This window comes from Anoplopoma fimbria, chromosome 11 (genome assembly GCF_027596085.1).
Source record: "Anoplopoma fimbria isolate UVic2021 breed Golden Eagle Sablefish chromosome 11, Afim_UVic_2022, whole genome shotgun sequence".
Classification (NCBI taxonomy): domain Eukaryota; kingdom Metazoa; phylum Chordata; class Actinopteri; order Perciformes; family Anoplopomatidae; genus Anoplopoma; species Anoplopoma fimbria.
In genome coordinates, this window is record NC_072459.1 from 14,733,525 (window position 1) to 14,761,471 (window position 27,947).

At 42.5% G+C, this 27,947-nt stretch overlaps 1 protein-coding gene across 3 annotated transcripts; it reads right to left on the reverse strand.

Moving 5' to 3' along the window:
* Positions 1–613: 613 nt before the first annotated feature.
* On the reverse strand, positions 614–27,693 carry lasp1 (LIM and SH3 protein 1). Of its 3 annotated transcripts, none has more exons than XM_054607054.1 (7): positions 27,379–27,693; positions 18,681–18,775; positions 13,327–13,411; positions 8,347–8,454; positions 5,919–5,997; positions 4,376–4,470; positions 614–4,246 (listed from the first exon to the last, which is right to left on the reverse strand). In XM_054607054.1, the coding sequence occupies exons 1-7, from the start codon at positions 27,445–27,447 to the stop codon at positions 4,073–4,075; spliced, it is 705 nt and encodes a 234-aa protein (XP_054463029.1). In that variant the 5' UTR covers positions 27,448–27,693; the 3' UTR covers positions 614–4,072. The 3 variants fall into 3 exon arrangements, with proteins under 3 accessions (XP_054463029.1, XP_054463028.1, XP_054463030.1); XM_054607053.1 differs by having other exon boundaries at positions 4,376–4,473; XM_054607055.1 differs by lacking the exon at positions 27,379–27,693 and adding an exon at positions 18,968–19,041 and having other exon boundaries at positions 4,376–4,473.
* Between the last annotated feature and the right edge of the window lie 254 nt (positions 27,694–27,947).

The following is a 27,947-nucleotide window of genomic DNA, read 5'->3' on the forward strand; positions in this document are numbered from 1 at the left end:
CCGTCAGAGAAGTTACACCACTAAATAAAACCAACTGCGGTCTTGAGTCTCGTCTTGTAGAGGGCCCCTTATATCATAGTTTAATTGTGTTCACATGGTGAATATTCTTATATACACCCCTCCACTCAACACTTCCTTTCCAAGCGTGTCTGAGAACTACAGTGGCCTTCAGGTAGCCTCAAAACGTCAAAGGCTATCTCTAGAGCCGGTGTGTGGTTTGTCCGTTCTGGGCTTCTGTAAAAACCTGGCAGACCCGCCATACGAAAGATATAAACCGCTTATTTTAAGCTAACAATAACACATTGATTCAGTTGATTATACACTTACAAACACATAGTTAGTAAAAATATTGAATTTATGCCAATAAATCCCCTTAAATCAATAAATTTGTCTTTAATTAAATTACTGAAAACTAACTGAAAGCTTTTGGTGATATACATATAGCACATGATAGGAACTTGAAGGTGAAAGGGTAGCAGAAAAAATGCAGAGGGGCAAGAGTTTGTGAGGGGGGAAACTGGGCCCAACAGCAGGCCTCCCAAACAAGTTGTCTGAAGAACTTTTACATTTGTCCCGCTTTGCTGCTGCACAACATTAGACGTAGCACAAACAATCTGAGAAAAAAATGACATTTTATTGAATCTGCAGAATCATAAGTACAATTTGAAGTGCTGTAACAGGGCAACAGGAGATGATATCAGGTCCTTAATTCTGAGTATGTATTCAGAATGAGTTTTGAATACACATGAATGTTAATGTGCATATGGTTTCTTTATTTTTCTTATTTAAAAAAACAACAAAATCATACAAAAAACAAAACAATTTAAGATGGAATGCACAAAACCGGTCTGAATGCTAAACCTGATTGTGGATTACATGATTTCACTCTGCAAAGTCTACAGTATATAACCAGTATCATAGAAGCAGGGAATGATTCATCAGAAGCGCAGGAGCCAACAATGAAGGCTGGAGGAAAGGGGGATCTCAGCAGACGGGCGGACAGGTTACCGGAGAGAAACTGAATGGAAACAGGGTTATGATATGAAGTCACGGTTCAGTAGATGAGTGATGCCGGAGCAGAAGAGCGGTATTTGGCGCAAAGAGGTTAACTCCTGACTAATATCCAGGTCAGACAAACAACTTGCCCTGCCTCACAGCCTGGGAGATTGAGGGCATCAGATCACCGCCCTCTGTTGCCCCTAACCCTCCCCCCCCAGACTCACACACTTGCGTCACCACACGTTCAAATTTGACTTTGCCTTAAGAAATCCATCCTGAGTCACACTTACACAACACTGGCCACTTTCTTTTTTTTCATTTCATCCAGAACAGAAAGTTTAAATTGGATGTAATCTGCAGAGTAAGGGAGGCTACCAGTGTGAGTAGCTTCGTTATTAAATTAAATTTGAGCTAACATCATCATAAGCCAGGAACAACAATCATTTCACTTCAGGCCAAACCATCAACTCTTCAGTTTAACCAAGGGAAACACAACCGTGAGCTCTAAAACAGCTTTCCCATCAAGCATCTGTTTTGCAAATAAACTTGTCCTGTTGTCTAGTGGAGGTTAATGCAAAATACAGGCGTACACACAGCGTGTTTATTTTAGTTTGGCAACCTATAAACGTGTTATTTTCTGATTCAGTGATCAGCACCGTCACAATTTATCAATGTTGCTAAATTGTATTAATGTTCAACACCAACCTGCACCAAACTTGATCTTTTTTTTTCCCCATGAGTCAACTTTTAAAGTCGCACCACTTCCCCTCAGCCACATTCACAAAAAAATATGAACTACATTAATCTGAAGGCAAACCACTTCCCAGAGCACCATGACCTGTAAAAACATTTTTCCCTAACTTACCTTTATGATACATATACAATTGTACAATGTCATCTAGCTACATAGTGAGAGCTTTGTTTCTTTAATAAAGCTGAACATTTCCCCTCCACACCTTAAAAACGCCCCGCACCTATCGCTCATGTCTGTGACAGTCACAGTGCATCACAGGAAAATGAAACGGAAAGAAAAAAGGGGGGGGAGAGGTGTGAATGGTCAGGGCCAATGAGATTATTTACACCACTGAGAAATGGTCAAATATCATTTTCTAAATCTTTTTCAGGTCCTCCTCACAGAAATACAGTATCGAGTGAAGGAATGATACAGCATTTCTGTGCAATAGCCAGCAACTTATGAACCAACCTTCATCCTAGTGACAACCAAATGCTGTTTCACTGGTCAAACATCAAAAATAGTTGATACCTTTTTGGGATTCACCTGCCAGAAGGACAAAAACAAACAAACAAAAACGCTTCCTTGTATCAGTGCTCTGACCTGACAAACAGGTGACAGGCTTGGTTTTACTAGAAAGACCAGAGCATAAATAGTTAAGACTATTGTGTATTTCAAATGCAATTCTGTAACTTGACCCATTTTTGAATTTCCGAATATTTAACAGCTTTAGAGAGATCCACTGATCAAAAACAGGCCTGAACGTACGAGCATTCAGCTGATTTCTCCATCAAGCTGCCAGAACTGTTCTGACCTGAAAATGCAGGCTGTTTAATCCCACAGCTGATCAAATGCGATTGAACAAGTCTAGACAAACACCTCTGCCTTGGTTCATAAACTGAATTGCTGGTTTATTTTATTTAATACACTGACTTTTTTTTGTAATAATAAGCATCTTACAGTAACAAGAAAGGCAAAGGAAGAACAGCATGAGAACGACATTTACCACAGCCACGGATTCAACAATTTCTCTCACATTAAATGGAAAATAAAGACGGGAAAGTTCACTCACAAAAACAGTGAAATGAATTTAAAAAAAAAAAAAGATTTACGATATAGAGTTGTGCTTGGCCTTCTCTTCTATGAATGTGTTTTCTTGGTGATTTTGTAGCAAAAAGGGGGAAGGACTTGACCTGTTCCCATCTCCTTTCTCCAAACAGTTTAACCTTGATCACCATAGCTTTGTGGTTTTCTCAGGACTGAAGGCATTCAGGCCGCAAGAAAGAGGAATAAAGGTGTACACACTGTACATCCACACCATCTGAGGGGATGAATTCAGTGTGGCTGCAAGAGATGGACTGATATTGTCCCCTAACTTCTCCCTGATCCCTCCTGGATCGCCGAGAAAGGCCACAGCAGGAGGTGCTCTTCAGTTAGGCTACGATTCCAGTTTCACAACGATACCCACGATGAAGTGCTGAACACGAGGGGTGCCTGCTCGAGCACGCAATGGCGAGACGTGTGTCAATCTATAAATATATTAAAAACCTCTCTGTTAAGACTGATAACTGGCTGATTGGTGCAACAGCAACAAGGTTAGAGGTTAAAGGAATGTACACAAGTCAAAAATATTCAAGCTTAGTTCTGATAGACTGAGATTCTACACTGTGTTTCCAGTCTGGCCAAGATCACGCTGCAAAAATGGAAGAAAAAAAAAAAAAAAAAAAACAAGCCTATAAAAATGCCACACCCACCCACACTCTTAACTTATTTTCTCCGCAGAACAATGTCTGTCGCTGTGGTGACTGACTCGTGGGGGAAAAAGGTCTTTTTACATTTTTTTCTTCCTATATTTTTGCATGATGTTGAGCTAGGATTGTTAAGTGCTTTAGCTAGGATGGAGCTGTGGACAAGGCATGAACCCTGACATACTGCGATGAACTGTGAGTTTATCCTTTAAGACTTTCATTTTTCCACTTGTGGCCGCACTTGGAAGTGGAGCCATGTTTGGGAAAAGATAAAGAGGTGATGAACATCCAAACAGAGACAGACGTCAGCACGGACAGACAGACAAAGAGGCAGGCAGACGGACAGAGAAGGACAGACAGACAGATAGGTAAAGGGTGTCTGTGGTTGAGCAGTGAGAGCAGAGCAGGGATGCAGAAGGGGATTGGGGTGGGGTGGGTTCAGGTTCTCACAGGACAGATTTCAGGAACAAGAGTAAAATCAAGAGAAAGCGGCGTTAAGATGAGATGGCACTGGGCTTTTCCTTTCCTTTCTTTCCCTCCCTTTCTCTACCTCCTCATTCTTCTCTCCCTCTTTTTTTCCTTTCTCTCTCACTCAGATGGCCTCCACGTAGTTGGCAGGCAGCATGCCCTGCTGGCCAGTGCGCTCCACGCGGCCGTACATCCAGCCCTCATCGATCTGCTGCACGTCTATGATCACGTCTCCGTCGACGAAGGACACCTCGTCCTCATCAGCGGCAGCGTAGTCGTACACTGCCCTGTACCGCTTCTGTGGACGAATACAAGTGGTTCAGTCAGTTCTCGTAAACAGCGTATGGTCTGTTAGAAAGGACCAGCAGCAGAAATTGACTATGTAGGACTGTGTTATTTGATCAAAAAAAGTTGGTGGAGGACCTACCCCTGCACTGGGAGGCGGGGCGGCAGCGGCGGCCTGCGCGGGTACAGGAGCGGGCTCATAGTGGAAGTTCTGAGAGGCTGCAGGCGGCTGGAAAGCTGCTGGTGAAACAGACGAAGATTAATGAGATGTACATTTTTATAAACCTACTCTTTTCTCAAAGAACCTTTCTGGAACTATAATGTGATTCATTGTTTTGGGCAGTAGAATTAAGATTAAAATCCACATTAAAAAAATGCATTTTAATTTTATGTCTGCATTGACTTTTCGATAGAGTGAGGCATTTCAAAACATGGCAAGACTATTGGGTTTATATATATATATATATATATATATATATATATATATATTAGCTACTCTATTGGGTTTATATATATACATAGCTACTCTATTGGGTTTATATATTTGTAAATCTGACTCTGAAAGAGTCAGAACTTATTAGCAGCTAAACTCCGGACCAAACTCCGCTGACGGCCGTGTCTTTTATATAAATGTACATTTTCGGGCGTTTTTCGCTTAGATTTTTCAAAAGTTATCGAGAAATAGACACTGTACTATCCGATAACACCGTTATTGTAACCAGCAATAATGGTTGATGTGATTTGCGAGGCGTCTGTCAGCCAACTGTCTAACATTAGCACGTTAGCCTAACTCACACGTTACCGTATGCTATCGAAACCAACGGTTTTTGAAAATGTCTTCACCCGAAAGACATGTCTAGTAATACACCTGTCTTCCGTCACATGTTACCTGTAATTGCATCCAATGGCTCTTGATTTCCTTGTTACAAAACTTACAGAACAAAGGCGTTTTGTGTTAAAGTGTAAATCAAGCATGTGAAATACTAACAGCCGGATCATTCATATCATTAGCTGTAACTTTTCCACTGACCTCCGAAAGCTTCAAGTAACTTTATGACATAATATTGTTCATATTCATGACTTGAAAGTTGCTAATTCGGAGCCCCTGCAAACAATCTATTGGCTCGAGTCATGTCGATGGATTTAACCATTTAATATCAGATTATACAATAGTAGAATTTATTTCATGATTTCTTGAATACAAACATTTCTTAGGCAATGCAACTATTCATAGCTGAATGGATTAAATGCAGAGGAGGAGGGCAGTGACAAGTTACAACCAAGATCCCCGAGTGGAGTCACCCAGCCTGGAGAGTTCATACAGCCTGCGGCAGCGATAGAGCCGAGCACAGACAAGGCAAGAGCTTAAAGAAAAATGTAGATGCTTAGTGTACTTTTGCTCAGGTTGCTAAAATAGATTGATTAACATATTTCCCCACTTCCCTTCGTATCTTGTCATAAAGATAGTTTTGGTTTGTTTAAGGTTTTTTATTTTATTTGGGTGTACTTAAAGTTTTGGAATTTCAGATGGAGCTTTCTGTAAACTAGGCTCTTCTCCTACCTGCTATTTTGCTACTACTTTTACAACTATTGCTCCTTCTTCTGCTTCTAAAACTGTAGACCGAGTGATCAGTAAAATTGTGTGAACTTATAAGTTGTCAAGGTTAGCGTGTCAGAAGGAATACCTGGGCTGGGGTTGCTCGGCTGCTGATGTGGGACCTCTCCTCCCGTCTTCTTCTTCTCAAACTCCTCATGGTACTTTATCTGCAGGAGACAAACAAAAACAGTGTACGGTCACATTAAAAGATAACGAGTGAATGCATCCTCACACCAGAGCTTCAAATCTACAGGTGTGATTATCTTTCCAATAGGACTTCCCAGGGTGTAGTTCGTTTTCTGACCACCAGAGGTCCCCTGCTTGCTCCCCAGCACCTGTGTGTTCGTGACTTTAGGTGGGGCGCCCTACGTGCAAGCAAAGCCTCTGGAAAGCAGCTTGACCCTGAGAGGAAATGACATCTCAGCGGCCGGAAGAAGTGCGAGCTCCTAGTTGCGTGGCAACCCTCGCTGACACATCAGGAAGAGCAGGTGAGGTGAAAAAAAAAGAAAAAAAAAGAAAAGTGAACCAACTAGAAGCTCGAACGCTTGGGGTGAGAATGAGCCAGCTAGATTCAAGCGGAAACGCTGAGAGGAGGGAGGGGGGATGGTCATATGACTGAGCGCAGCAAAATGCAGCTTCAATTATGTATATTACTACTCTCTCAAATGTAACTAAACCTTTTCCTCAGGTTTTTTTTTTTTTTTTTTTTTTTAGCAATTAACAAAAAGAAGCACCTGCAGTACAATTTCAGCTAAAAGAATTCATGATTAACCTACAACCTTACTCTCCAGCCAGTGCGACAAAGGCAGCATTCAGCGTTTCAACACGAAACAGGGACCCTATGATGAAACTGAAACCGAGTGAGTGCTCCATTACTGCACTCTATAACCCGTCCTCCTTATTACCAGGCTGATAACAGACTGACTCACAGTGTCTCAGTGAAGATTTACAAGCCGGATTCTGTCCTCGCTTACAGCCGCGCTCAAAGAGCCCACTGTGCTGTTGGCGTTAGCGAGGAGTGTGTTCACAGACTGGATGGGATGACGGCGTGTTGGTGCAAGGACAGTGAGGCGGGTGACTGAGAGAACACAGTGACTGTTCTCAAGTGCAATATGCTAAGTGAGAGTGTGTGATGGGGATTATTTTGGTTTGCTTTGAAGGAGCAGGTCGAACATATGGTGTGTGTTTATTTACAGGAAGTGCCCAGGCTGCTGCTGAACTAAACCACTGTACTTCTCAATCTTTGCCGCTTGACAAGAGGAAGGCGACAGGAAATGGAGGAGAGTCGACCAAGAGAGTATAGTCATGACAAAGCAGAAAAAAAAGGAAAAAAGCGGTAGATAACTGGATGATAGACAAGTCAATAAAAATACAAGTTAAAGGCTTGAAAGAGTAGAGAACCAAAAGAGAGAATTACGTCGCTTGCATCTTGAGTGGTTCCCTACGTTTGGCTCTGAGTGACGCACTAATTGCAAGCAGATGTTTTGTTTATCAGTTTTGACTAAAACACTTCAGGATGAGCCCCAATCCTTCCCTCCCCATAATGCACTTCTTATTTTGATGTGGCTTCTGTGTGAGCACCCATAAACGCATGTCACATGTGTGCATCTTTCTTTGCCTTGCCAATGTCCTTGATCTTTTACAAACAAGATCTTTAACCACATGAAAGCAGTTATTACCCATCACCCTCCTCGGCAATTATGCAATTAGCAAGGCCAGTGTGGAGCTGGTTATGTGTAGTGAAGTCTGCTTTTCCATCGGAGTGTGTTTCACTTGGAAAAAAATATCTTTACAGCTGGCTATACAATTCGGAGGTAACAAGGTAAACACTGCATGCCTTTTCTGCAGCGCTGCACTGTATTTACAGAGAAATGGCAAATCAATAACTTGAGCTGAGGGAGAGAAGAGGGGAGAGTGGAGAAGAATCATCCATTAGGGAAGTGATTTGAGGAGAATTCTATTACTTTAAATGAGGAGCAGTGTGAGAAGAGAAAGACTGATATTTACTGATGTCAATGACCAAGTTAGAGGATGAAAGACACTTAATTAACAATTTGTAAAATATAATGCAACCTGATGGAGCACTCTGAGGACTGAGATGAAGAAGGTGCATCTAATCTCAGGAGGTGAAATAAAGAAAATGATAAAAAAGTCCTGGTGGTTTCCACTGGCGTACATGAGTATTATGCGAAGTCTTAAACTATGCACCAGCTATGCACGACCTGAATAAAGCGTGAAGCTTTGATATCAGCAATTCTCATGGAATCTATTGTAATGTACGTCATACGGACAAATTATCCTACAAATTCGCAATTCAATATTGGCAAAAAGATCATAGTGATGTAAAGAAACTGAGGTTCTGGGGGGGGGACGACAACATTAGAAGAGCTCTAAATGATTAGTCTTTGTCAAAACTCTGAAAAAACGAGAAGCTCTTCTGTTACTACCTGGAGTAATACATAAAACAGGTGGCGTGTTCGGTTGAGCGTCTTGGTGGCCGTGTTGCTGACACTTACATTGCTGATTTGGTCCTGCAATTTCTTCATTCTCTGCATCTCCGGCGTGTCGGCGACCGCGCTGAAACCTTTTCCTTTATTCTTCTCAAAATCCTCCCTGTAGAGAACCTGCAGAACAAACACGATTCATGTTAGAAACAAAACGAGGACTTAAAAACATGCAAGGCAAACAATGTGCGCCACAATTTGAGATTCAGTGCTTTCTATGTGAGTCAACAAGGAAAATCAAACAAATGCCACGCAAATGATTATTTATGGATGCTCTGACCTAGATTCTTTCAACAAATACAGATTAAAGAAAAACAATGGCTTTCTGCTTGTATTAAATTAATTTGTTATAATTTTTTTTAAATGATTTAAAGCTATTCAACTATAGCATCTGTGGTATCAGATTCTACCTCATAAGTGCTTGTACTTGACTTGACAATAGATCAGACCTGAGCTTTAATTGGGCCTAATAAAGGCTTTTATCTGCCTAATAAAATATTTTCACAGCCGGGAGGAAATAGTTTTTACTGTTGACTTTATTAAAGCTTGACACTGTTAGATGAAAATGCTGAAATGTCACCTCTAGCTATTATGTAAGTATTTTCTTCCCTACCAAACATTTTTATCCCATATTTGAACAAAATTGTGCATGCACTACTATAAAATTCAAATTTTCTGTATATTAAAATGCTTACATTTCGCTCTGAAAAGCAAAAGTTTGATGATAATACAACAAACTAAATGGTGACCTAATAATCCACATTTTCTACAAAGCATAGCCACAGAAGGCTTGGTATCCGGCCTAATTTTTCTTACCCATAAACTATGACTAAAATAAGCATTAGCAGTGTGTGTGTGTGTGTGTGTGTGTGTGTTTGTGCGTGTTCTTTGTGCAAGCAAAGTAAGGTTGGCCCTGCATATGTTGCATAGTCTTTCGTGGTGTGTGTGTGTGTGTGTGTGTGTGTGTGTGTGTGCGTGTTCTTTGTGCAAGCAAAGTAAGGTTGGCCCTGCATATGTTGCATAGTCTTTCGTGGTGACGTTCACTTCCTGTTTGTGGCGTAGTGAAGGCCTTACATACAGGACAGGGTGGTAACCATATAAGGTCATAATGAGAGGTAGTATGTGATGAAGTGTCAGTGTGTTTTTCCAACCTCCCCACCCTATCCTGACCCTAAGGGCCGAGGAGGAAATGTCCAGCTCATGCAGCGTCAGATGAGTATCAGAGATTACAATGCGTGGAGCTCTCCCTCACTGCTGCCCTGTGGCCGATCTCCGATATTCAAACACACACCAGCCACATTTACATAAGTAATTTAAGTTACACACCTGAAACAGAACAGAAAGTCAGGTATATATATATATTTTTTTACAGCTACACTAGGCTCTCCAACGTCTGATCTCCTTGGCACGTGCCAAGACAAATCACTTGATTCCACCTCCCTGGACCAACCGAACCCTTCCTCCTGCCTCCATGGTTACTGGACACATTTTCTGCACCCCCCCCCCCAACACACACATTATGTCTGACACTGCTGAACATTGTGCTGACCAAACGTCCTCTCATCTCCCAGCGCCTTGTGATGACATGACATGGCTGTGATTCACAGATAATGTGTGTGTAATAGGTTCATATGTGCCGCTGAGAAATTGGGTGAAAACTATGGCAGATTCTCATTCCGTGGGAAAATTATACACGGCTCTCAAGCCTGCGCACAAAGATAAGTCATGAAGAAGATTAATGTGGCCTCAACCCATCTTTGTCCTTCGTTCTCACTCCGCTCCCATCCGTCAACGTATGATCCTCCCCCTGGTTTTTTTATTTTATTTCTCAGTCTATCTCCTTTGTCTTTTTGAGGTCTATGCAACAGCTTCTTCTCCTCCAATCATGCCTCTGCTCTCTTTCCCCACCCACACTGCCTTCTCTCCCTGTGCTTTCCTTTTTCATTCATTCATATTTTACTGCCTCAACAGCAACAGACAGAGTCGTCCCATAGAGCTGGAGCCCTTCCTCATTATAAGCTTTCCCTTTGCTTCTATTTGCATTCCTCTAGCTTGCCTTCCTCTGGGGATTTACTTTTATCTCTTCCTCCTTCACCCTGCACTCTCCTCTCTCTCTCTCTCTTTCTCTGTGTTGGTGCCTTCCTGTCTCTTCCATTTTTTCCCTCGCTCATGTTCGCCTCATTGCTCTCCCTCTCCTCCTCCCCAATTCGCACTCTCCACTTTCTTTATCTTTCCCTCTCCCTCTGTCTCATTTCTTTCTGTTTCCCCCCGCAAAGTCTTGTAACGAGGTGTGACAAACCTCTACCCTGCTACCATAGCAATAGGGTTCCCGTAGCAACACAGCGGCGGCGTTAGTGAGGGGTTGGATGGCCGCGGTTCTCCATAAACAACTTCAACTTCCTTACGCTGACAAAAACACACCCACAAAGAGTACAGAACAATAAGACTGTAGCCAACAAGCGCCATCGTGCAAGAGGCAGCGAATGATGGCATCTACATTGTGGCATTCAGATTTTATTGGAATTTAATTCAAAACCAAAGACAAGTGAAGTGGGAAAATTCGATTCAATTTTGAAATTCCCCTTGAAGTTGAAATATACTGTAGTTTAACAGGAAGTTCTTTAAAAATGACCTTTTCTTTAAAAGGGAGTCTGGCTGATTACAGCACAACCAGCTACTTTTTATTCAGTTTCTGCTGCCCTTGCCAGGAGATTACTATGTTTACTTTAAGCTGTGTCATTTTAGAGCAAACTACTTCTGTTAAAAGCTTTGGGTTGAAGTGAAATCAGTTTCCCGTCCACTATGACCACTGTGGTCACACAACTGCTTTAGAGAAGAGAACGAATGGTCGTCGTTATTCATGACTACACAAATCCTTCACCATCACACACAAACGTCATTTGTGTCTGAGGCTAGTGTCTATGATAAACCGTTAGTTCAATGTCTCTTGGTGTATGGTTGTGTGTTTGTGGGGGGCTGTTGGGATGTACAATCCGTGTAGACAAACACCATCTGTCCCTCAATCCCTTAGTTATCCCCCTTCCCCACATGACCACTGACCCCACCCCAATACTCTACAAAAACCCCTCTCACGCACTCACACCCCGGTCTGATCTGTAGTGTTTGACACTGACACCCGGGTAAGACGAGGGATGTGCTTTCTTTGATAAGCTTCGTCTCCTCTCTGGACAACAATCTCCTCTGCTCCATAATAAGAAAACAAGCCGCCCCTTCAGCTTTTCCCTCTGGATTATTCCACCATCCAGATTAATTCATCAGTCCCTCTAGAATCTTGTAGAGCCCTTTGTGATTAATGAGGCTAGAATGACTAAATGTGAAAGGGCTTTTTTTTTAACTGAATTGTGCTAAAACTTTTGCATTTAAATGCTTCATTTAGCTTCTGAGGGCTTCTTCTTTGGTTACTCAGCGATCACATCACATTGATGGACAAGTTCTTAGGAATTTAGAAGTCACTGCACAAATAAGAGAAGTGAAACCTCAAATGGCAGCCTCCAGGGTTGCCACTCGTTTCCCACCAAATATAACAATTTTAAAGCCAGTTTATTTGTTACTTGATATGCTGACTTAAACTACACACAGCCAACATAAGCAAACATTGTTTAAAGTGGTTGGTGTGTACAAATCTCTCTGACTCTCTATCAGAGCCATCCTTATCAAGGCAATAACCCATGACCCAGTTCAGATGGATATTTTAGTCTGATGAGGGTTTTTTTATATCTTAGAATATATTTGGGAGGAAGAGCCGTAGTAGTGTTTTCCGTGGTTACAAATCAGACTGCGGAGCTAAGATTGGGGACTATTTGAGGAAAAATAGGTGCAGAGATAATTATGGAGGATCTATGATCAGTACACTTAAGTGGCCCTGGAAGATAAAATCTGTACTGGGCCACAGCAAACATTGTATGTTATAAACAGCACACAAATATTTGGTTTATTTGAGTATGTATGTCTGTTTTAGGTGTGTGTAAAAGCAAAGCCCACCTTAAATTTAACCAATCAATCACAGACAGTCTGCTGGAGGAGCAAAACAAGATTCTGTAGACACATCAACCCATTTCTTTTGAGAATGCCTTGGCAGAGATTTAGATCAGTTTCGAAAGATAGATTCAAATGTGGTCAACTTTAGTAGAAAATAGAAACACTAACCATGTTCTTATTAGGTTTAAATTCAGACCTCAAGTTTAGGCAGAATTACAATACACGAACGGAAGGCCAGACTTCTGCCAGTTTTGTTTAATATAACTAGAGTAATGGACATTTATGCTGCAATGCTTCATTACGTAACTGGCGATAAAAGGAAATGGAGAGTGTTGCAAAACAGATTTACGCAAGATCCTATTTGATATTTTCAAACTGCATACCTTTCTAATATAGTTTAAGAGGTGTTAGAATTCTAGTGTATTTCTATCAGATGTGACATTAAAAAGACTGAAACGGTAATAGTGGAAAATGCATAGTCTTCCACGCTAGATTGGGATCCAACGCCTAAGTAACTGAATCAACACTTATATTAAGATTGCTGATCTCTGAGGCTGTGTAACATTCAAATGTACCAGGCCAACCAAGTGTTTTTCTTGAACATAGCTTTTCCCTTTTTTTGTTTCCATAATATCCTATGTATCATACTATTGGATGATCATGGACTTCCCAGCCCTCTAATCCAATTATCTTACTTGACCATTACAATTAATTTCATGCTTGACTTCTCAGGTCAGTTTTCGAGCTATGAGCACACAGTTCTCTTTAGTGTGCAAACTTTAATGACACTGATTATTTTATCTGAAAGATGGCTTTATGAAAGTACTTCCTCCCAGATCATTTTTTAGGGTTAACTCAAGTCAGGCACATCTTTCTATTCCCTTTTTTGAGCAACAATGCCAAAATGTGAACAAACTGTGTGTGTTTCAAAGTTGGAGTTTGGCTAGGCCATGAATCCTAAAAGTAGCTACTAGAAGTGAGAGAGAGAATTACATGGCTCTGCATCTTGCTCTGCTGTTTGAGGCGGAGGTTCTCTGGAGTGTCAGCCACACAGGTGAAGTTTGTCTTGGGGTAGTGTCTGAAAAATAAAAACAAACAAAACAAGGAAGACTGTCAGCACGGTAAACACACACACAGGCAGATGCCAGCTTTTACTCAGGCTCCCACTGTCAAGTCTAGACTCTAAGAGAAAAAAATAGCATAACTCAAGCAGTGTGCGCTCTGTAGCCCCACAGTGGGGGCATTTGTTATTCAAGGTGGTCCTGAGGTGGAGTTAGGAGCCCCTGTAGACAAAAAGCATGTCAGTATAACACACAATGCTCAGTCAGTGGGAGCAAAGGTAGTCTGAGAAAGAGGAAGTGCAGGCAGGGGCTGTGTGTGTGTGTGTGTGTGTGTGTGTGTGTGTGTGTGTGTGTGTGTGTGTGTGTGTGTGGGGGGGGGGGATGAGAGCCCACAGGTTGCAGAGTTTTGGAGGCTAGCCATAGCAGGTGTGGAAAAAGCTTTCCATGCTTACAAAACACAGAAACACGCTTATGCACATACACACACACACACACACACACGGGCACAGCCCTACGGGGGATAACAGGAAGAGAAACAGTATGCAGCAGAACCAGCAACAGGGTCAAAGAGACGTTGGGAGAGTGTGAATGATGTCATGGGCAGCCCCTTCAGCAGAGCGTGAAGGCAGTTCTGTTTTCTGAATGGGTTCTTGAAATTTTCCTGGCAGTCACAAACCCATAACCACCCAGCCTCCTGCTCAAGAGAAAACGCTCTGCCTGTAACAAATACAACAAACATAAATATACACAAGTATGCAGAAACATGCACGCATGCAGCACACCAAGCATCCTTCTAAAATCAATTCATCAATGCAGGCTTACTTATTGATTGGTTAACCGCTGTTAATGGTTTGTGCGTGCAGGGCATGAGTCACGGTTTTTATAGACTGGAGGCTTCTGTGCACAAGTAGCCTTCAGGTCCACAAATAATGGTGCCTGCCAGTTCAGTGTGATCCTCAAGGCAGCAAAAACACAAGGCTTAAATCCAGTGAGAGAGGGAGAGCCCTCAGAGCTTATCTAACAGTTCATATGGACTACAGTTCCCAGCCTGCCTCAGGGTGCTGGGTGACCTCAAAAATCTTTAACCACTATGCGTGCCTCTGGGTAGCCCATTTAGGCAGTATGTTTACCGTTTCCTTGACAGCATGGTTAACAAACTGAATGAGCCTCGTGTCCTGAAACAAATTGTGGTATTTTATGTAAATTTCTGTTAAAAAAAAAGATACAGTAGCAACTGTAAAGAGGAGGAAGCAGAACATGAATGTAGATGAGAAGTTGGCATATCAAGTACTGTGACATACAACAAACACAAGTTCATTGACCCGTGCCTTCATACATACAAACACATGCAGGTGTGTGCACTCTCACGCTAGGCTTTTACAACTGCTAGAACTCATTTTCCTGGAAAAGGAAGCTATCTGCAACATATCGTGTCCCTACAAATGTATATATTTATATTTTTCACTTCTAGGCAGGGCTATTTCCTAATGCTCTCAATTTCCATTTATCAATAAGGTCATTTGAGTCTCAAGAACCCATCCTTCATAGCTGTAAGGTTAATCAATGTTGACTGGCAGTTTTTAAATCTAAGACTAGGAATTTAGTTGCATCTGACAAATGCATAACTGTAGGGACTGAAATGGGTTCAGAGATAACCAAATTAACTCACTGACTGCCATACATTTTGCCCCTTTAGTCCATTTTAACAGCAGTGTATCTTTTTTTCTGTTTTTTTTTTTGGGGGGGGATGTCCCTTTAATATGTATATTTCTTTCTCTGGAACTGGGTGTATCTGGTGTGTGGTGGAGGACACTTCCTTTCAGAGAACATCCACTGTGTCTGAAAGCCCCTGCTTGCCTGATGAAGATGGGTGTGTGTTGAAGCCACACAACCAGCTTCTGTCTTAACAGCATTCCTGTCATCTTCATTGCATCTTTAGAAACTGCCCTTGCACTTAGGGCGTCAATAAATTGCTACACAAATACACAACAGGGTTGAAGATATACGCTTAGTGACTCAATGGGATGTAGGAATGTGCGTCTGTGTGTGTGTGCAACCATGCTGACGTTTTGGAGCCTGTTTAAGGCTATAAGTGAGTCACAAGAACACTCATCTAGCTGTCAGGTTGTATAACAAGGTAACAAGTCGCAGACGGGAGTGGGTGACACATGCACAAACTCAGTTAGGCCTGTGAACGCTAAACAGGGAGTGATCAAAATGTAGGGCAGGAGGTTCTGCTTGGGTGGAGGGGTGAGGAGGCCACGCATGTGTAATCACGCAGACGCAGACACACACACACACACACACACGCACACGCACAAACTGCCTACTGTGGAGGAGGAGAGGCCTGTTTGCATAGTGGAACCAGGAGATGTTGAGGCCGGCTCGACCCTGCGAGACCTGGAAAGGTTGTAATGCATCATTCAGCAGGAACATTTTAACTACATGTAAAATCTGGACAGAAGGCTCATCAAAACACATCACATCACAGAAGAAGAGCTGGAGTTGGTAGAAGCAGCATTGGTGTACAGTGATGGGTAGAATCCATTATACTCTCATATCTTTGCTCATTTATTTTTCAACGAGATAGAGCTCTTTCCCAGACTAACGCATAAGGAAGGGTAACCCAGGGAGCAGATTCATGGCAGATTGTGAAAATGGTTTTAATCTTGACTTGTTGTTGATCAACAACATATAAACAAATGATTCAAGATAGTGTTTAATAGAAGAAAACTGGCTGGCATTGTGAACGACAGCACTAAATCAAGACATTTGTGACAAGTTTTAATAACTTTTATGTTCAAATTCATTTCAGGTTATCGGCCATTAAGGCAGCGTCCCAACAATGGCTCCCACAGTCCCCTGGGGACATGAAGATTCTTTATGTCCACTTATCTGCCCTCCTGGATCTCCCACAATCCCCCCCTGTGACTCTCCAGCATCTAATCAGGGATGAGACTCTCAGGGAAGCAGTGGGTGGGAACACAGTGAAAACAAACAACGCCTATATCAATTACCGAGGACAAATATAGCGGAGTAATGATAAAGTAGTTATCCCACAGAATAATGACAGAGAACACAGCCTGAATTCCTCTCCTGAAGCGGGAGGCTCTTCCACTGATGATGTTTACTCGAACAAGGCTTTTTCTAAACAAACGGAAAGAGGCATAATAAACAGGCTCTGAAGGGCCTTGCTCCTGTTGGTGCAGAGAGCAGAGGGAACATCGGAGGCAGGAAAGGGAAAAGAAGAAGCCACTTCAGTCTGTGGAAGAAAATGTGACAGTAGAACGACACCTGCTTACGGGGCTTAACATCTTAAACCAAGTCAGAAAGATTGGAAGTAGGGACCGGGTCAGTGAGAATTTACGACAGAAATGTTAACTATTACTACTAATATTTAAAATGACTATACGTTTTGTTATTTAAGCTTAAAATTAGGCCTACATACAGGTGTTTGCACTTATTATGGCTCATCGAGTTGACGTTGTGTGGAGCAATGCTGAGAATTTGCTGCATCTTATTCACAGGAGACCATTTGACAAAGTAAAAAAAATTAAAAAAAACAGGTGTAAATAATTAAAGTTATATGGTCTCAATTCCATTTAGCTGTTTCAGTTTCAGGCTTTTTGTTCATGCTGCCTCTCTTGCAGGGCCTTCTAGGACACTTGAATAGCACAGAGCCCTTATTAATGTTATTAACAACGTGTGTGTGTGTGTGTGTGTGTGTGTGTGTGTGTGTGTGTGTGTGTGTGTGTGTGTGTGTGTGTGTGTGTGTGTGTGTGTGTGCGTGCGTGCGTGCGTGCGTTGCATATTTTTAAAGCTTACACAAGAGCACAAATGCACACATTCACCTGGGAGCTGGGTGTACTCCAGGAACAGTTTAACACATTTGGTTAACCCAGAAATGATTTGCATGCATGCCAAGTTTTTTTTTCCCTATCAAATTTAGTGAGGAATTTATTTTTATCTCTGTTCAATATTCCCCGGTTAAAACGCAAGCTTTTGCTGGTTTGGAAATGTTTCACCACTGAGTGGTGGGATTCTAATTCATGCATATATTGGGCCCAGGAAAACAGTGAGGGATTCGAGGAAAATTATGGAAACTACTGAGTTCAAATCAGTCACACCCTGTTTCTGTCTGATTATTAGTAAGATTATTATTTTTTTTTTAGTTATTGTGGATTTTTTTTATTTCTCTTACTTACTTATTTAAAATACTTTTTTTTTTTTTTTCTACTATGTACCTTGTTTGCACTATATCTATGATGCTGTAATCCTGTAAATTTCCCCGCTGCAGGACTAATAAAGGATTATCTTATCTTATCTTAGCTGCAAACACCTAAATATTTTGATGAGGGACATTTTAATGGCCGTTTATGGTCAATAAACGCAGAAAACAAAAACACTTTAGCATCCGAATTTGGATGAATACAGCAAGACAAAAAACTTGCATTGCATTCAATATGAATGTATCTAGATCCAACTATATCGACAAGAAATGTTACCTGAAATGTTTCTTGAATGGAAACGCTAGCATGACATGACTCCTTGATTTGTTTGACTGGCAATGACTGACACACACACACACACGGAGAGAGAGAGAGAGAGAGAGAGAGAGAGAGAGAGAGAGAGAGAGAGAGAGACAGAGAGAGAGAGAGAGAGAGAGAGAGAGAGAGAGAGAGAGAGAATCATTCTAAGTACTAGCAGTGGGGGATTCCATGGATTCCTGTTGAGCCTCTAGAGTGCGAGTATGTTCTGGGGCGTGAGTGGACATGCTAGTTTTCAGTGTGTCCGCCTGTGTCACTGTAGAGGAACTTTAGGAATTTCCTTTGTTGATACCCCCCCCCTCCCCCCAGGGAGGAGGAGGGAGGGAAACACTTTCCCACAGCACACATAGGCTTTTTCCTCTGAGGGGGAGCTGGAATAGTCACTGATAAACAGCAGAGGAGGGAGAGAGGGGCCATAGTTGGGTTGCAACACACACACAAAACACACACACACACACACACACACACACACACACACACACACACACACACACACACACACACACACACACACACACACACACACACACACACACACACACACACACACACACACACACACACACACACACACACACACACACACACACACACACACTTTTGGCGAGTCCTATTTCCGTCTGTGGACAGATTAAACACTGCTGTCAGTGTGTTTGTGATGCGGGCCGAACCAATCGAGTAGAAAAAACAAAAACATGCTCACTGACATACACAAAATGATGACTTAGGGACAACTTACGCATTGCAGTATGGTCTCTTCGCGAAGCCTTTGTAATTCTTCATGTTTAGAGTCATTTTGCAGACCTCGCAGCTGAAGCATCCTTTATGCCAGTACTGTCAGAAACAAAAGACACAAAATGTTGAGAAGGGAGACATTTGAGACATTCGTTTCACCTTAATTGCGAAACCAAAAAAAAAAAAAAAAAAAAGGACACACACACACACACACACACACACACACACAAAAACAGCCATACACAAACTAGCACAGGAAAACTAATTGAATGAGAGTAAGGCCAGAACTACTTTCTATTCCCTTGAGGTTCCACAGGGTCAGGAGCTGGATACAGACAGAAAGAATAGCAACTGCTAAGACTCAGTGAAAAAAGTGAAGCAATGTGGAAACACAGTAGTTTGTGTACACTGGCACTGAACAGTTAAAAAGAAACCAACGTCCCCCTTTGCTAGGAACTTCTGTGCTCACTATGTATGAGTAAATACAGGCTAGTTGTGATGTTGTAAGCAGTAAGGAAGAAGATGTGAAGTTTGTGATTGACAAGCATGTATCTGCGTTTTTGCCATCTAATCTGGTGCCATCCGTTTTCACACCTTTATTGCTCTTAACTCTGACGTATGTGTGTAAAATGATCAGTTTATGTTTCCTCCATATAAACAGAGGCTGTTTGTGGTTGGTGCTGTGGCTGGTCTGAATGCCACCTTTTGACTCCGTCTGTCTGCTCATCTCTGAACACCTGCATGTTTTATGTAGATCCTCTATCCATCTTCATAAGAGGCCATGTTTCAGTCTCCCTCACCACCCCGTCTCCCTTACTCCCACCCGCCCTCCCTCCCTCTCGCCTTCTTTACTTTTCTCTCCTGAAACCGGGCTGATCTGCGGCCTGAGGGTTCAAAGAGGGATCGAGGGGAGGGAGGATTGGAGACCGAATAGAGCTGGAAGGAGGGAGGAAACATGAAAGGAAGGAGCTGGAGAGAGCAAGAGGAAGGGAGGGGCGAGCAAGGGAGAGAAAAACGCCAGAGAGTGAAGCAATGATCTGGCTGCTCCTGCTATCGTCGAGGGAAGGGAGAAGGGAGTGCGAAAGACACGGAGAGAGAAGGAAAGAATGGGAGGGGAAGAGAGAGGGAGTCCTTATTAACATGGCCTCGGGGTGCCATGGCGTCCCTCTCATTCTTTCTCCCACTCTTTATCACTTCTACACCAATTGCCCACACACAAAAACTCCAATCTTCCAAACAAACAGGGCAGGAAAGATGATACAAAAACAGAGGATAAAACTGCACATCTAAGTACAACATCACTTTTTTATGTTTCACCCACAAACACATGAACAAAGCAAGTTTGACTCCACACAGTCTTCTCATGATAAGTCACTACAGCCAGAAGAAGAAAAAAAATTTCCCTGCGTGCTAATGATACAGTTTGATAATATAGCGTGTTACATCAGTGATAAACAGCTGGACATAGATCAACAAGGTGTTGACCGAGTTGTGAAAGCTGCAGATGTGAAGGAAGATACGAGCATGGCAGCGCTAAGTATGGAAACATGACTAAACCCACAGCACAATGGCCATCTCACTTCCTTCCATTATCGAAAAAGAATATAGCTTCAGGCGGAGTTTTAAGAACAGTCTTTTCTGTTCTGTCTGGATGTAACGGACCACCCAGGGTGGTACGTGATGACAACAGGCAAGTGTGTGTGTGTGTGTGTGTGTGTGTGTGTGTGTGTGTGTGTTTGACATGGGTGTTTGTAGCTGTTAGCCAGGAATATTGTACTAAGGCATACTAAAGAGGAGGCTCGCAGGGGAGGCTGAGCCCGGGCTCTGTTCAGTGGAGCTGTGATCCACAGCCAAACACATTGGGCAAGGCCTTCCAATGCAAACTCCTTATCCCAATACACCCCAACCACGGCCTGGGGGAGTTGCAGATGGACACATAGTGTTACCCTTCCCACTGCTCTCCCGTCTCCATTGTTCTGGTTAGTGCTGCAATGGCAAATCCCTTTACAAACAACGGAATAATGCAGGCAGATTCCATTTCCTCTAGCTTCAGCTAATATGCAGCTGTGGTGGCTGCCATCTTTGCATGCTACGTTGTCTGGTTCATCTACTTGTAGTGCAGCAGCCCAGCATGATGTTCTCCACGGTTCTACCGTTATCGCCTTCTCACCTCCGCAAATCTGTAATAATGATAAACCAGGGACTAACAGAGAAGTGTGAATGCAAATGCTGTCCTGAGAAAGGTGAGCCCTTCAGCGGAGCATGGACTTTGACTCTCCTGTTGTTTCCCTGAATAAATATTGACCGTGGGTTTATTCCAGAGAACAAGTATGCTGAACTCAACTCTTTAGCAAACTATTGACTAGGGTCGAGATGCAGCCTCGCAACTACCAACACGACACGCCCGGTTCACAACACAACACAGCCCACCCCACTTGACCTATTTTAAAGTATTACTAAGCCATATTCTACCTGGACCACCCTCGTCACCTCTCAGGTGAACACAGATCAGGTTCACTCTAAACTGCCTCTTGGACGAAGCAACAACAATCGGACAGCTCTTAACAGTTGTTAAAATGCACTGAGGCCACATGTATTGGTGGTGGTCACGGCAGCATGTGTCCACCTCTTCTCTCGCTGTATTTATGGCTAAACACACTTTTTTTTTTTACTATACTCAGCAGTGGTTGCAGTTTCTCACAGATAAAATCAAATGTGGAGGGAGGTGAAATATAGGAATTTGAGACCCATCTCATCTGGACCTAGACACAATCTAAATATACAGTATTTGTTAGAAATATATAAGGTCTGGGGCTTAGATTAGGTCTAGGATTACGACCAATTGATCCCAGGGACAGACAGCGATGTAGGGGCTAGAAACATCCCAAATGTGTGTTTTTTTGAGAGGCCATTCAGCACTTGGCCTTGTCCAGCTCCAGGAAAAACCTGGCTCGTGGGTGCCAAGGCAGGATCTGGCAGTCAGCTGGAAAATGAGGACACTGCAGAGACGGAGCCCTAGAAATAAAACACCGATCAAAAACAGCACCGTCTCCCTGCATCAGCGCAGCTCAAGGGCACATGTGCACGTGGGAGTCTTTAAGTGTATGTGAGCAATAACTGTGTGTGTACATGTGTGTAGTACAGTCTGTATGTAGGTTATATATATATGTCTCAATGCATGATGCATGTGTGTCAATGGGGAAGACTCCATCCATGAGCGAAAAAATGCTCAGTCAGCCTTGCAGCTCCCTCTTGATGAGAACCAAATACAAATTGACCAGGACAAAAACCCTGCAGCTAACTGGGAGTCCAACACAACTTGTATGCCAACACATCAAACACAGAGGGAGGTTTAGTGAGAATTAGACCAGGTGCATGCGGTCACATGCCAACATTAGACTAATAGGAAACTTAAGTGACTGGTTCCATCAACCACTTCCTGTATCAGTAATAGTGTCAAATCTAAACGGGGTAGATTTCTCACCCTGTTTGGTCCACAAAACTCAGCAATACATAAAAAAACATCGTTGTCATTTGATTAAAATAGAAACACAGTCTGCATTCAAGAAGCCAAGATGGCGACGGCCGCTATCGAAGATGGCGACGGCTAAAACACCTAACTTGAGGCTTCAAAACGGCTGTCCACAAACCAATGGGTAATGTCACGGTGACTAAGTCCACTTCTTATATACAGTCTACGGGAACACCACTGGGAAGCTAAAGAATTATTTCAAACCTCATGGTGATTTTTTTCTATACTGATTAAATGAGAATTTCTGACAATATTGTGTTTTTTTAGATTAAAAAACTAACATCAATGCGGCATTAATTGGAGTTTCAAGATCCAGTCTTCTGGTAGTCACCAAATTAAGCATCAGAGGAATTAAGCGCCTTATAAAACTAAAGGACATCCCTAGGGACCCTGATGAAATGTTTCAGAACTCTTGGTCAAATCAGTCGCAATTCACTTCAGTCTAAACCACTCCGTTTTGCACTTTCAGCGGCTGATAAGGCCTCTTAAGATGCTGTCAGGGCTCTTTGACTCAGATGTCTATTTTCACCCAAAAGTGGCTAAATAAAGTAAAAGCACCACCATACACACACATGGTTGGGACATTACAGCAGCTTACTCTGAATATGTGTGAAAGACTATTCTTGCGAAAGCATGCCCAAAGACAAAGTGCCCACATCTGGCTGCTGCTAATAAAGGAAAACTAACTAATTAAAGCATGCTGGTTAATTATCACCCTACCTGATGCCATTCATTTTTACCCAAGCCGAGGGCTTTGTTCTGGCCAGCAGGCAGACGGAGGGATTTGAACAGACATGCTATATGCTAGAGTAAAGTATGCACTTAACACACTTTCCACACCACTCCAGACTGTGATGTGCACTTAGTAACATACACATCCTGCTGCCCCAGCAATGAGACATTAAGAATAACAAAAAAAAATCCCAGCAGAGAAAAATGAGATGAACATGGTGAAGGTGAAATGTCAAAGCACTTCTGCCATGTCATAAATCCTTATAAATTCACCTTACAAAACATCATTAGTCATGTTGTAGGGCCTATATTAGATAAAACAGTCTCTTTGCCTTTTCTTTCCATGGATTGTATATTAAACCAGAGCACAGACAGACCATTTTATTGTGCTGGTACAAATAAAGCTGTAATACATTGGGAGAGAAACAGAACATGTGCACTACTTCCTTTTTCTGATAGAACGCACAAAGGAGAAGTACTTTGCCGCTCACTGTGGAGTCAACACCTCGGGTGATTATGACTGTAATGTGTGTAAGTGAATGTGAGTCATTAAAGGGAGGTGTATGGTGGTGGCTGGACAGATTCCTCACCTCTAGTGGCATTTGGACAACATGAATCAGCTCTCAGAATAATCTGTCTAAATATAGACAAAGCGGTAGACAAATTCCCCCAAAAAACCAGAGTCTGAGGAAAGTGTTCACACTGGACAATCCTAGAACAAATCCTCCCTGTTTAAAATCAGGACATATAACATAATACAAGACTGTAACATTAATCAATATAACATATGTGAATAGTAGCGACAGTAAAGAAGTGATTCTACGTGGCACACTGTTCTAAGAGATATAAAAAGCTTTAATGATTTCCCATAAGAACGATTTTAAGATTTGATTTTACATGACTCAGCATGATGTAAGCGCCTTCATGCCCTGAAGACTGTAAGGAGCTGTACAACATGCATACTGTACTCTTCTGACCTTTAACCCCTTTTTCCAGCAATTTCCTGTGATTGAGGCACCAGTACAATTGAGTCCCACATCTTGAACAGAAACCCCGCACTGAAGCCAAATAACACAGCAGCCAATTTGTTAGCTAAATAATAAAAAATAAAAAATGGACCCAAGTCAGTCGTAACTGTGAAAGTTAGAGCACTAAACTTGAGTAGGTGTCAGATACATCAGTGTGTGAAGCAAATGGTGTCTAAAATCTGATAACTGCACACACTTTTGGAAAACGCAAACTGTGTCTGAACATTTGAGATTATGTGACCCGAGACTTGCAGCCACTGATACACGACGGAAAACACACATTTTAAAGTTTATAGAAAATGTTTGATCAAATCATTTCCTGCAGTTGTTTGTTCTGTGAGAACAACATCAGGGTTAAAAATAAAACAGCAGACAGTGATTTTTCTTGCTTGTCAGCTTTTTAAAAGCCTTCAACCGCATGCTGATGTAAAGCAAATTAACCTCCTTACTAGCTTTTGTTCTTGCATATTTTGCTTTTTATTCTCCACTCATGGACTGTTTTGATAGCAGTGAGGCTGTGTCTTATCTATGATACTTGGTAACATGTGGGAGATCATTTGTTGCATAAAAGCCTCTATTTGAAAAAAGCAAACAAGTTTTGCCTCTAAAGCAATCTTGCCAATATTGTGCATAAACACTTGTCATGATGTTTTGACATTGCTAACATATTCAAGAGCCAAAACATATATTCAAGGGCCAGTAGCAATGTTTGTGCTTCATACTTACTTATTAAGGGATGAGCTGTCAGAACAAGTCAGTTTCTCACATTATTTATAGACTATAAAATACTATGTTGAACGAAATAGTAGCCGATTTACTACTCGGGGAACCAGTTACACCGCTTTGTAAACTACGGCTTAATAGCCCAGTTAAATATTAATAAATCTCGTAGAGAGACATAGGAGGACTGTATCCCTTCAGCTGCAGGTAGGAACAGGCTCTCTGTGATTCAGACATGCAATATGCAGACAGCTCGTAGAGATATTAAGTACACAGACACTCCAGCAGAGATGAGTGTTTCAGTAAAAAAAATTAGCTTTAAGCTTCAACCACTCTACTCCAGTCTCTCAATTTATCTTAAAAATACACACTTCCTGAGTGCTGGAAGCGGCTATAAATCTAACAGTGATACATACAAATCATTTCACGTCTTCAGACATTGTCCATTGACCATTAACCTAAATGTGACCCGTTTTACTGGCAAGGTTTATATAAATATATATAAGACACTAACGCTTATGTCATTCAACTACTATCACTTCCTCGTTGTAGTTTTACTTGCTGAAGTTAAACAGCTACAACAAGCTAACCTGAAAGATACGAGCCTGAGGCTTGAGCCGAACAAGCAGCTCTAACAATCAACAAGTATTTTAAGGACTGAAAGTAAGTCGACTAAAAAGGCTTAACCGTCAGGAACAAGAGCCTCAACCAAAAATTCACTTCCTGTCTTTACATGTGCTCGGCTGCCCGCTCCTCTGCTGGGCCCAGCCCCTGCTATACTGGAATGCAGCTGATAGACAAACAAGCCTCTGTGGCTCAGCCTCCCCACACCACAGAGGGATATTATAAAAAGGAGCCTGTCAGGTAAAGGTATTCATGGGTAGTAGAGAATACTCATTGAAAAAGTGGCAGAACCCTTGATTGCCCTTCCTTCTTCCACCTGAGCTAGCCTAGCACACGGAGGAGAAGAAAAAAAACCAGCGAATGTTGGCACGACTGTTTTAAACAAACAAGAAAGCGGTGTATGTGTGTGTGTGTGTGTGTGTGCTATGGAGAAGGGAGAGGGTGGGTTGTTTTGGCGTGTCTGAAGGGGTGAGCGCTGATGCGGAATGGCAGCAAAGACAGACGGCAGGCTACTCTCCTGTGCTCGGTTCAGAGCAGGGAGACGGCACAGCAGGCCTCTGACAGAGCACGTTTTATGGGAGTGTCTGTCTGCTGGAATGCACTCTGCTTCAGGCCAGATAGCGAAGCACACCGAGGCTGCACTTGTGGCAATTTGGTTCTTATCAATAGCAGCCTTCTGAAATGCTAACATGACTCATATTTGTTTAAGGGCTGTTGGTTGCATAAAGAGAGGTTCTGAGATAAATCAATTCCAGTCCGAAGCACTTTGGGAAAACATTAGTCATGGTGCATTCAAGAACACATCCATTCAGAGAGCAATAATGCATCCAATCAAGAGCTGATGTTACTATAGATAATGTGCTCGGTCTGCTCTTTCCCCACCTTCTTGTCACTCAACCCCAACAGATAAAGAAGTCTCAGCAGGGATGGATTTTCAATAGCCATTCTGACGTCCATTAGACAAATTAACTAGCTGAATTAAAAGAAACTAAAACCATAATGCCTTTGATTTGTATTATATTGTTTCCACTCATGTTTATGAGGCACTTCATGTGTTTGATGGAATATTTTGATTTCTATCAAACTGCCTGTCGTGAGCAACAAAACACTTGTGTTACTTGCCCAAAGCCCTGCTTTGTTAAAAGAATGACATAAACATCGCTATGGATATCCCAAACGTTGCAGACCCCACCCGCCTGGTAAATTAAGTGTGTTAACATACATCATGTTGAAGAGTTACAGTGCATGGTTTGAATATTGCATTCAATCAATGCAATATTCAAACCTTCACCTTCCATATAGCTAAAGGGGTGGCAGGATCAAGATATGCTGTGCCAATGTTTGCTTAAATTGTTGCCCACATGTGAATTAGTGACCTGGACAGAGTCACTGTGGGTGAAATTGATGAGATTAGCACCTTGGCTGAGATTAGGGCTCCTGCTTTTGACTGGAAACTAATCTAGGAGGCTCCACTAATGATCCCTGACTTGGATTAACCACAGATATGTCTGTATCAGTCCACGCTGCCCACAACAGCTTGGTCATTATGAGGCTATAATATTTCAGTCAGAAACCCTGTATCGTTTAATATCTGTTAAGGTAAATCCCTCGAAAACAGGGAAGGTTAGAGGCGTTAGCTGACGTTATTAGTCAGGTTTTTCTTCAAAGCAGCCAGGCCCAAACCAGGCTGTCGGAGGCACTGGGAGGCGCTGGTTTTAGGGTGAATCCATTTCCTAGTCTGGCTTCATTGTCTGGTGGAAAAAAAAAAACCCCAGATGAATTGTGCCATCTTAAAGTAGCCCGTTATGCACGCGACAAGGTGCATGTTCGTTTCCGCTCCGCGCTCACGAGCCGCCGCGTTCCAGACGTTGAGCTAGCCGTTAGCTCGGCTCGCTAACGGACGTACCTGTCCTGTGTGGCGTTCAATTCATTCACAAAAAACATGTGAAAGGTGTCATTTTAGGAGAGCAGAAATACGTGCGGTCAGCGTACAAAGCGAGGGCGGTGTAGTAAGAGGATTGTGGAATATAATACTAAAGAGTAAGACGATGTTTTGGGGCTCTTACCTTGTCCAGACAATTCACTTTTTCCGTGGGGTAAACGACTAGATTACATCTGCCACACAACGGATTCATGTTGGAGGAATGCTCTTCTAGCTAGTTAGCAAGGAAACCGCCGATGATCCTGTTTGTAGCTGCGCGCCGTCGAGTCCTCACTTCAAAAACTAGCTATAGTGTACGATTATGATCAGTAGCAGACCGACACTAATCTAGTTGTATGTAGCAAATCCAGGAGGTTGTTGTTGACGTTGTAGCCGCACAGCTGGCTGTCAGTCCACTAACCAGACACGGAAAGCGCGCTCCCGCTTCCCCCCCTCCTCCTCCTCCTCCTCCTCCCTCCCTCGCTCGTCTGCGCGTGTCCGCTCAGAAAGGGAAGAGGCAGTGTGGGCAGGATACATTTGAAAGATTTGATCACTATTTCAGAGGAACTAGGGCATCCGTAAATCGTGCATAATTAACTCAGACTCAAGTATTGTGTATTGCAACACAATCCCACGTTTGTGTAAATGTTGAGAAGTCCAGCTCGAGCCTTGTGCACGTCCAACATGTCTGTCCTCTTCCCATCTGTGCTCGCA

Coding starts and splice junctions, on each gene's coding strand:
- lasp1 (XM_054607053.1), bottom strand. CDS start 27,447: ATGAATCCGTTGTGTGGCAGATGTAATCTAGTCGTTTACCCCACGGAA. Junction 18,776..27,378: donor AAGTGAATTGTCTGGACAAG/GTAAGAGCCCCA, acceptor TGTTTCTGACAG/TACTGGCATAAAGGATGCTT. Junction 4,247..4,375: donor CCCCGCCTCCCAGTGCAGGG/GTAGGTCCTCCA, acceptor ATTCGTCCACAG/AAGCGGTACAGGGCAGTGTA.